This window comes from Sesamum indicum, linkage group LG8 (genome assembly GCF_000512975.1).
Source record: "Sesamum indicum cultivar Zhongzhi No. 13 linkage group LG8, S_indicum_v1.0, whole genome shotgun sequence".
NCBI classification, from domain to species: Eukaryota; Viridiplantae; Streptophyta; class Magnoliopsida; order Lamiales; family Pedaliaceae; genus Sesamum; species Sesamum indicum.
The window spans coordinates 12,051,060-12,061,612 of record NC_026152.1 but is presented as its reverse complement, the minus strand read 5'-3'; the positions used below and the strand labels follow the sequence as shown (position 1 = coordinate 12,061,612).

The window sequence follows — 10,553 nt, the reverse complement described above, 5'->3', positions numbered from 1 at the left end:
GGTATAATTACACTAAAATATTTATAATTTGAGAAATTATATTTAATATATTTGAGTAGTCAAAATTCATGAATTTGTTTATATAATAAAAAAATTGAATAAAAATTAATTTTTTTTCGATTGACTTATTACACGACAAATAATTTTTTTATGGCGAAAATACTCTTTATAATGGCAAAGATATACTACTCACATTTATTAACGTTTGAAGATGTAATGATAATTTGATCATAAAAAAAATTTATTAAGTTGTTATGTTAATATCAGTAAATTCAAGAACTTTTGACTAACGGAAGAATTTATTTGTTAGACGAAAGTAAGGGTACTAAATGTAATTTTTTAAACCACATAAATTTTTCGTATAGTTACACTAAACTTAAGAAAAAAAAGAGTGTAATTATCTCAAAATTAAATCCCATAATTTGGGAGCAGAAGGACTCATTTTGAGTGTGGAATTATAGAATATATTCGTGAAATGTAAATATCTATTAATAATAAGCTAACAATTATTATTTAATAATTTATATTAATTTTTTATAAATAATTATTAAAAACTTATTTACAAGCTTTTTACTTTTTTGTCCTTTAGTTATGAGGGAGAGTGAGACACACCACACTTAGAACGACGGGCCATTGGTAATTACAACATTTGTACGGCTGCTTGTCTTTTTCTTTTTAATCTTTTTTGTTTGGGTTTTCTCATAAACTTTTTTCTTTTTTTTTTTTTTTAAATATTGTATTGTATTCTATTGATTTTAAATTAAGAATTTCAAATTTATAATAACAATTTGTTGGACAATTCAACGCCACAAAAGGTTTAAATTTCTGAATTTTTATTTTTGGACTATATTTTATCAACAGTAATTGATTTCGAATCTATTTAATATAAAGTTATTTAATGTTTTTTTTTCTGAATATCAATCCATTTATTATGATTTGTTCTACAAATCATGATTTTAAATTTATAGTACTACAAAAACTCCAAAATATCAAATCCTTGTTAAATATATATTATTTAAAGTTTTAAATTACATATATAAAATAATTTAATAAATTAACTTCAATTATTATAATAATTATTACTTTTTGTCATTTAATGCGTTTTAACAATATATATTTTTACTTTCGCCAGTCTCAATATTTTATTTTTGTCATAAGTGTTAAAATTACAAAATCGCTCTACTTTGTGTAAATTCATGCTTTTCATTTAATAATTTTTTTTTTTTGTAAAATCGTCGATGACAATATAATTTGAAAAATCAAAACCCTACTGTGGTTACCCCTGCTAATTCTCTTCAAGCATGGTAACTAGAATTTATTTATAACAATATCAATTACAAATTATTTGCTATATAATGATCATTATTTTATTTATTTTTTTTCCACAAGCTTTTAAGACCTAAATTTAGTTAAATAGTGAGGTAAGTTTTAGACCAACACAAGTTCAAACTTCGTAACCACTTTTGAAATTCAGTTTTTTAATTAATTATAATTGTGAGGGTAAATCATAAAAAATTCTCTAAGATTTTTCACAATTATAAATATTCGGGGTATTTATTTAACAGTCATTAAAATTAGAAGAATATTTGTAATTTTTTAAAAAAATGGGAGAGTATTTGTAAGTATAACAATATTTGAGAACTCATTGTAATTTACTCTAATTATTCATTATTATAAATATTTATAATTATTTATTTATTATTGGTAGTAAGTAAACGATCTAATTATTATTGTTATTATTTTATTAGCATATAGCATATGTATCTTTAATTTTGTTTATCTTTAATGAGTTAATTTTGATGTTTACTATTTGTTGAGACGAGAATGATTCTATAAAACTGTGGAATTGTTATTCAAACACATCAAGTTAAGAGACAACACGATAATCGTGACTTTAGGTTCAGATACATTTTTTTTTAGAATAATTACACCGTTGTTTCCAAAAATTAAATCTAATTACACATAAACTTCATATAGTTTGAGAATTATATATATTACGCCTAGTCTGGCCCGACAATTACATGATTGATTATCAAATAATTGATTATGAAAGAACTGATTCAGAACAATTGATTTTAGCAAAAGTGATTAAGGTGTTTGGATTCAAATTTTATAATTGATTATAAAACTGTAAATTGTAAGCTAAATTCCAAAACTAGCATCGTTCTATGTCAAGAATTCCACCAAGTATTGAATTAAAACACAAGTTAGAGAAGTATTAAAAATCAATGAAGTCAATGATTTTCATGAAAATAAAATTATAGTTAAGATACTAGTTACTAGAGCTTCTTTAAGTAATGAGCAGGCCGAAAATGTCTATTTGAGAGAACAATAACTTTTATCAAAATGTGATTTTGGTATAATTTAATGCAAAAAATAATCACGAAAAAGGGGCGAAACGGTATAAAAAATTGCATTTATTTAAAAAAAAAAAAAATACAAGTCTGCTTAATCGCAGGGCCAAACAGGCACTAATTTGTTGCTTAGATCAAGTTTGGGCTTTAGCTTCTTCACTACTTACAGTGAATCTGAAGTCCTATCAGTGTGATTTAAGATGGGATGCTTCATTTTCCAACTCATAATGTATCTATATAAGCAGTCTTTAGGTTTTCGCTCATCTCATCAACCACGGAGACAAGTTCAAGAAACAACTCATTGACAAAATACACAATTAATCTTCTGCATAAATTCTTTAATTTTGTGTTTGGGTTGAAGAATTTAGGAGCTAAGGATTTCAACTTCAGGGCTTGTTTGGACATGGATTGTGAATCCTTTTAGCACCCATATAGAGATATATCTCCATCATTTTTGTGGATTTAATACTGAAGTTACTCGAAATCCTTTTCTCAAATCCAAATCACCCATCCAAACTCAATCTAAAGTGCTGATAGGGAACAAGAGACGGCGTGCACCGACGAAAAATCCAGAGGTAGCAGTACCTAATCCTAATTTGCATGTGAGATGCCATTCTACAATGAAATGGAGAAACAAATGAACACACAAAGAAATAAGCCGATGAACTTGAATCATACAAAGTTCGTATAACATGACATGAAGAAGATCATTCATTTCTGACCAAAACATGCATAAATCAACCAGGACCAACAAATGCTATTATTTCATCATTTTAAAAGCAATTGCTGAATATGACAACTGGAGGCCCTACAGCATGCAGCCCAACTGCATAACTTACCAATTGCTGAAAAGTGCAACTCAAGAATACATGAACGCCAATAGTACGTCTGGTAAAAAGATTCATGCTTTATGATAATTAAGTCAAATGCAGGTGACAGCTCAAAAGACAGAACAAAACAGGCCATTGATATTGCACCGCAATCGCACCTCCTTACCGCTCAGGCAAGAGAGTCCCTCTCTCTTTGTTGCTGATATAGTTCTTCTCTCATTCTCCTGATCTCAGCCTCTTTCTCCATTCTCTCCTTCTGCATTTCACAACAATATCGAGGGAGATGTGAGAACTCAACCTCAGCACTGAAGCAAGTGATAATCACGATAACTTTTAAATCAGACCAGCAACAATAGACAACAAATCAACCATACCGGGGCAACTTTTAGTCCCAAGTCACATTGGGAACAGAATTCGCAGAAACGCAGTAAAAATGTTGTCACCATTATGCAGAATTCGAAATCTAAGTTTCAAATTTCAAGCTTCCGCATCCATTCACAATACAGTGTACATTCTTTCAAAACCCAGATACCGTCTTGCAAATTATAAACACTCGAAGCAAAATCTAAAAATCATGTCTTAAATTCTCCTCCAATTGTTTCAAGAACAGGAAAAGTAGAGCCAAAAATCAGGAAAAAGAGTTATTGATTCCACGAACTCAACTGGACGCTACCCGATCCAAATAAAACACCAAACTCAAAAACCTAAAGCTCAGAAAATTCCTTCCTACACTGAAAAAAATCGAATCCAATATAAACGCACAAAAAAACAGAAAATCAACGCAACCCTAGCTGTGCTAAAGGCAAATCAATAGAATATAAATATAGAAAACTGAACGCACATAATCCGATCCCAGTAAAAACCCAAAAATCTCAAATTAAATCACCAAAAATTCTCCCTCCCAAAATAGAAAAAAAAACCGATTAATCCGAACAAAGAATCAAAAACACATTGCAGTCTAGCTATCATAATCAGAAACCAATGATGCATACATACATACATACCTTTTCGTCCTGGTGAAGGGCAATCCAGACGTGGACTTTATCCATGGTTTGCCAGAAAAGGAAGGCGCCAAATGACATTCCGAAGAACGTCGCGACTTTCACCATCTTCACTATTTCAGCAGTTGGGAACAATATGAGATGGAGAGGCTCCAATTCACTAATTTTCCCCAAATTTTGTTGGATAGTCAGCCTAGGTTATGTGTATGCTACGACGCCGTTGCTGCAACTTTTTGTTTTTCCTGTTTATATAGTATGAGGGCACGTGCCACATTAAAATGTGTATATATAATTCATTATTGTTTTAAAAATATATATTTAATTCGATCAATAAAACATATTTAAAAAAAAATAAAAGCTACAAGTTGTGAGAACATGTTAAAAATATTGACGATACGAATTTTAAGGGAAAAACATTTATTTTCTTTTTCTATATTTTTTTATTTATTATTTATTATTTTAAAAATATATGAGAAATAGATAACTACCATAGCATAAGCATTTATTAATTTATTATTGAAAATAAACTAAAAAGAGTTCTTATACAATCTGTTGCTGAACTGCTTAAATTAAGTTGATTTAAGCAAAAAGTTATATGTATAAATAGCTCCCCACTAACTTCGACAGCTTATTAGTATAATTGTATTAATTATTTTTCCAAAAGTATGAATACTGCGACGTTTTTCCATTTCTAACTTTTGTTCTTAAATACTCTCAATTTTTACTATTGTGTAACTTTTTCTACAACTTATTCCTTTATAAACATGTTGACCGCTCTCTCGTTGGTTACTATGTCAAGATTTTTGGTGACTTCCATGACAGCATGAAATGTCCTCTTACCATATCCAGCCGGCTGCTCATTAACTTTTATAGATGTCAGACAAAATGGTCTGAATCAAACATGCAAACAGGCTAAGTCCTTAATTCAACAAAATTGAGATAACGTAGGTTGGATCTTGATTATGAGATCAAATGGATGTTGCCATGACCATGTTACCAGAAATTTTCCAAGTTCAGGTGTTGCTGTAATAGTATGCATGGAAGTGAGACGCCAATGAGGGAAGAAAAAAGACAATCATGCTAATAACACATGAAGTTCATTCTTGAATGCATAAGAGATGACTGTTTCGTCCAAATAATCCCACAAAATCCAGGCCGTCCAAGTGAAGTTTAGATTTCATTCTGTGATGAATCTCACTAAGGTAAGATACCATTAACATGTGTCTGAAGAGATGAGCCAAAAAGAAATTCTGTTATGGTACAAGAAACATGGATTTGTCGGCTGCTGAAGATGCTCCTCTGCAGAAACAGATTGATTTTAGTCTGTATGCCATTCACCATTAACCAAAGCCACGTAGGAATGTGCCAAAAAATGAGGAAAATGACTTGTTCAAGTTTAGGGAACAAACATCAGATACAACCAATGATTTGATAAACTATGCCGGCTAACAGGGACAGGCATGGACTTTGAGACAGTCCACATTGAGGCAGTAGAAATAAGTACTGCAAAAATATACAGTCGTTTTCGCTATTTTTGGTACCGTGTTAAGAAGAATACTGTGTTTGAAAAGAGATCGTTCTTGGGGATCCCGTTAGTGTCTAGTCACTGGAAATGGGGAGAAAAGGCGGGCTCTTCAAGTATGCTGATGGCGTCGATAAGTTGCTCATGCTGCTTGGTACTTTGGGGAGCATAGGGGACGGCCTCATGTCTCCGCTTAACATGTTTGTTCTAAGTGGTATCATAGATGAGTATGCAACTTCCAGTCAGTCCATCTCCAACAAAGTGGTGGACAAGGTATGGATTTCACTTACAATGTTGCTCGAATATGATTCTTGATCTCCAATACTAGAATCCTTTGGTTTGTTTTGTTGTTCTCTTTTATCGACAAACAGTTTATGTCTTTTATCTTTCATGTAGTATGCTCTGAGGCTGCTCTGTGTAGCTCTTGGAGTTGGAGTCTCTGCGTTTCTTGGTATGCAAAACTCTCCGCAGACTGACATCATTCAACTAGCGATTTAAGACTCGATCATGAAATTTGATACATCAGCAGAATATCTAATGCTGTGAATGCTATAATTTGATCAATCTCTTTATTAGATGTTGCATGGTTGCTTTTGCAGAAGGTCTATGTTGGACAAGAACAGCCGAGAGGCAAACATCTCGAATACGAACGGAGTACTTGAGATCAGTACTAAGACAAGACGTCGCTTTCTTTGACGCCCAAGGTGCTTCTTCCACCACCTTCAAAGTCGTATCGAGCATTTCAGCAGACGCACACTCGATTCAAGCTGTCATAGCTGAGAAGGTTCTCTTTTCGTCTCCCATGTTTAGTTCTATTTTACATGGTTTCCTTTGTTAAGACTACTACTCTTGTCCATTCAGATACCAAACTGCCTCGTCGACCTCTCTGCATTTGTGTTTGGCCTAATCGTTGCCTTCTTGCTTTCTTGGCGCCTAGCCTTAGCTTCCCTACCGTGTGCGCTGTGTTTTATAGCCCCAGGAGTAGGATTCGGGAAGGTGATGATGAGTCTGGGAGCCAAAGCCAAAGATGCTTATGAGGTTGCGGGCAGTGTAGTAGAACAATGTATATCATCGATCCGAACTGTTTATTCCTATGTGGGCGAGAGACAAACGCTTGATAGATTCAGCCGTGCTCTTCAAGATAGCATGAAACTCGGCATAAAGCAAGGTTTTGCGAAAGGGCTGATGATAGGAAGTATGGGGATAGTTTTTGCAGTTTGGGCATTTGAATCTTGGGCTGGAAGTGTTCTTGTGATTGAGAGAGGAGAAAGCGGTGGCCGTGTTTTTATAGCGTCTGTCTGTATTGTCCTCGGAGGACTGTAAGCCCTTTTTCTTGATTACATCAGTGCAGAACATTACATATACACACACACACTCACAAGGAAACTTGGTTAAGAACAAAAATTTTCGACCAGTTCTACACTGATAACTTACATATTCTTGTAATTCCAGGTCTTGCATGAGTGCGCTGCCTAATCTGTCATTCATCGTAGAGGCTTCAGCTGCAGCCACGCGAATCTTTGAGATGATAGACCGTGTTCCTGAAATAGACTCAGAAGATGAGAACGGAAAAGTTTTAGCTTATGTACATGGAGAAATCGAGTTCAAGGAGGTCTATTTCAGTTATCCATCAAGAATGGATACACCGATTCTTCAGGGGTTCAATCTCAAAGTACAAGCTGGTAAGACTGTAGGCCTTGTGGGAGGAAGTGGTTCTGGGAAATCCACAGTTATTTCCTTGCTTGAAAGGTTTTATGATCCTATGAAAGGAGACATACTGCTTGATGGGCACAGAATTAAAAGACTCAAGCTTAAATGGTTGAGATCACAGATGGGACTGGTGAATCAAGAGCCGATTCTCTTTGCAACTTCCATAAAGGAAAATATTTCGTTCGGAAAGGAATACGCTACAATGGAAGAGATTGTAAATGCTGCTAAGGCTGCAAATGCACACGACTTCATCGTTAAGTTACTGGGAGGATATGAAACTCAGGTAAAAGCCATCATTATGCTTCAGTATTGGATAACATTCGTTGTTCTTCATTTGTTCTTGAGTTTCTGAAGTTTTGATTTCTGATATCAGGTGGGGCAGTTTGGGTTTCAGTTATCCGGAGGGCAGAAACAGAGGATTGCAATAGCAAGGGCATTGCTTAGAGATCCAAGAATTCTTTTACTTGATGAAGCTACTAGTGCTCTTGACACCCAGTCTGAGAGAGTAGTACAGGATGCCATTGAGCAGGCTTCACTTGGAAGAACCACGATTGTCATTGCTCACCGTCTCACGACAATCCGTAACGCTGACATGATTGTGGTCCTTGACTCAGGAAGAGTTGTTGAATCAGGTTCTCATGATAGACTGATGCAAAAAGGAGAAGGTGGAGTTTACTCTAAAATGGTGAAACTGCAGCAGTCAGCAACAGAAAACGAACCCTTTTCTCATCCTGATCATTCTATAGAGGGAAGTAACAGGAGGAATATACCTGGCAGTACTCCCAGGTCTTCTTACAGTGTTAGAGCAAGTTGGCAAAACAGCCCTTCTTCCCCCTTTAGCCCAGCTTTAACCATGAGCATAGTCCCCTCAATCAACACGATTTCTTACTACGACAGCGATGATGAATCATTGGATCCCACCTCGTCTCCCAGTCTTTCACATTGGCAGTTGTTTCGCATGAATGCGCCTGAGTGGAAGAGAGCCTTGCTAGGGTGTCTAGGAGCCGTCAGCTTTGGGGCGGTCCAGCCGGTTAATGCCTATTGCTTGGGCTCAGTTGTCTCTGTATACTTCCACAATGACACATCACATATGAAATCAGAAACCTCATTTTACTGCAAGATATTCTTAAGTATAGCTGTAGTCAGCTTCTTTGCCAATTTGCTCCAACATTACAATTTCGCAATCATGGGAGAGCGACTAACCAAGAGGATCCGCGAAAAGGTTCTTCATAACATTCTCACATTCGAGGTAGGCTGGTTTGACCTGGACGAGAACACAAGTGCTGCAGTCTGTGCACGTCTGTCCACTGAAGCCAACCTCGTACGATGCCTTGTTGGAGATCGTATCTCGCTATTGGTTCAGGTCTTTACCAGTGCTTCTGTAGCTTTCATGCTTGGCCTGATCCTAACATGGAGAATCTCCATAGTTGTGATTTCCATACAGCCTCTGATCATCGCAAGCTTTTATTCGAAAAGTGTTCTGATGAAACGGATGTCTGTCAAGTCCCAAAAGGCGCAGAACGAAGGAAGCCAGCTTGCAAGTGAGGCAGTGGTCAATCACAGGACCATAACAGCTTTCTGTTCTCAGAGTAAGATTCTTGCCCTGTTTGCAGAAACCCTGAGAGGGCCACGAAAAGAGAGCATAAAACAATCATGGTTTTCTGGGATAGGCTTGTTTATTTCTCAGTTTCTAACAACAGCTGCTATAGCTTTGACGTACTGGTACGGTGGGAGGCTGATGAACAAAGGATTAGTGAGCTCAAAGCATCTATTTCAAGCTTTCTTCATCTTGATGAGCACCGGCAAGAACATTGCTGATGCAGGAAGCATGTCGTCTGATCTGGCTAAAGGGAGCAACGCTGTTAGATCTGTTTTTTCCATTTTGGAGAGAAAAACTGAGATAGAGCCAGACGATCCTTATGGTTTCAAGATCAAGAAAGGATTAAAAGGCCGGATAGATCTAAATGGTGTTTACTTTTCCTATCCCTCCAGGCCGGAGCAAATGATCTTCCAGGGCCTTAGTCTCAGGATTGAAGCTGGAAAGACCGTGGCACTTGTTGGACAAAGTGGCTCAGGCAAATCAACCATTATAGGACTGATCGAAAGGTTCTATGATCCAATCAAAGGAACTGTTCTCATTGATGAACAAGACATCAAAAGCTACAGCTTGCGAGACTTAAGATCCCACATAGCACTAGTGAGTCAGGAGCCGACACTTTTTGCTGGAACCATCCATGAAAACATAGTATACGGCAATGAAAACGCCACAGAGTCTGAAATCAGGAAAGCTGCAATTCTTGCTAATGCTCATGAATTCATAAGGTACAAACGCAACTCTTTTCTTTTTACCAAACATTCAGCAGAATTCTTTTGACAGAAAAGCTCCCTTTACTGCAGTTCACTGAAGAATGGATACCAAACTTACTGTGGAGAAAGAGGGGTCCAGCTTTCAGGGGGACAGAAACAACGGATTGCCCTTGCTCGTGCCATTCTCAAGAATCCATCAATCCTTCTCTTGGATGAGGCAACCAGTGCATTGGACAGCGTGTCAGAAAATCTTATCCAAGAAGCGTTAGAGAAGATGATGGTCAGCAGGACATGTGTCATCGTAGCTCACCGTTTGTCGACTATACAGAAGGCAGACTGCATCGCGGTGATCAAGAATGGGAAGGTTGTGGAGAAAGGATCACATTCTCAACTTCTTGATCTTGGAAATCGTGGTTCATATTATTCACTGATCAGGTTACAACATGGCCTTCCTTCTTAGCTTGCTGGGAGCTTCATGGCTTGTGACTTATGTACTGTAGTATAGTTTTATCAGGGAATGTAGGGAGATTTCTTCATGAATAACAGAGTGTTATTCATGTGAACTCTGAATCAGCTGAGAGACTGTAATGTTGTAGCCATTTCAAATGTTCAGCTATATATGTATCTTTTCCCAACTTTAGCAAATGATAACAACACTTCATGGGACAAAATGAGTAAAAAGCATGACAGAATTCAATGGAGAATCAGACCTAGGCACAGAATATTGACTCTTCATGATAATTGCAACTTTTTATCAAGCAAAAGTTTGGGCCACTAATGGAGAAATGGTTTTGGATTACATTTGGTTAATCACATCTCTCTTCTGGAA

General features: G+C 36.1%; 2 protein-coding genes across 2 annotated transcripts; one reads left to right on the top strand and one right to left on the bottom strand.

The window, feature by feature from the left end:
- Window positions 2,993–4,406, bottom strand: LOC105168337. Its single transcript, XM_011088390.2, has 2 exons — window positions 4,189–4,406; window positions 2,993–3,440 (listed from the first exon to the last, which is right to left on the bottom strand). Exons 1-2 carry the CDS (start codon window positions 4,291–4,293, stop codon window positions 3,354–3,356), a joined length of 192 nt encoding a protein of 63 aa, XP_011086692.1. The 5' UTR covers window positions 4,294–4,406; the 3' UTR covers window positions 2,993–3,353.
- Window positions 5,572–10,218, top strand: LOC105168336 (putative multidrug resistance protein). Its single transcript, XM_020696325.1, has 7 exons — window positions 5,572–5,980; window positions 6,104–6,158; window positions 6,307–6,491; window positions 6,569–7,026; window positions 7,160–7,700; window positions 7,791–9,739; window positions 9,815–10,218. The coding sequence occupies exons 1-7, from the start codon at window positions 5,798–5,800 to the stop codon at window positions 10,182–10,184; spliced, it is 3,741 nt and encodes a 1,246-aa protein (XP_020551984.1). The 5' UTR covers window positions 5,572–5,797; the 3' UTR covers window positions 10,185–10,218.

Bases quoted from the DNA above. Each gene is read 5' to 3' on its own strand.
- LOC105168337 (XM_011088390.2), bottom strand. From the start codon at position 4,293: ATGGTGAAAGTCGCGACGTTCTTCGGAATGTCATTTGGCGCCTTCCTT. The intron at 3,441-4,188 runs GTATGTATGTAT...TGTGAAATGCAG, and splicing joins CCCTTCACCAGGACGAAAAG to AAGGAGAGAATGGAGAAAGA.
- LOC105168336 (XM_020696325.1), top strand. From the start codon at position 5,798: ATGGGGAGAAAAGGCGGGCTCTTCAAGTATGCTGATGGCGTCGATAAG. The intron at 6,492-6,568 runs GTTCTCTTTTCG...TTGTCCATTCAG, and splicing joins AAGCTGTCATAGCTGAGAAG to ATACCAAACTGCCTCGTCGA. The intron at 9,740-9,814 runs GTACAAACGCAA...CCTTTACTGCAG, and splicing joins AATGCTCATGAATTCATAAG to TTCACTGAAGAATGGATACC.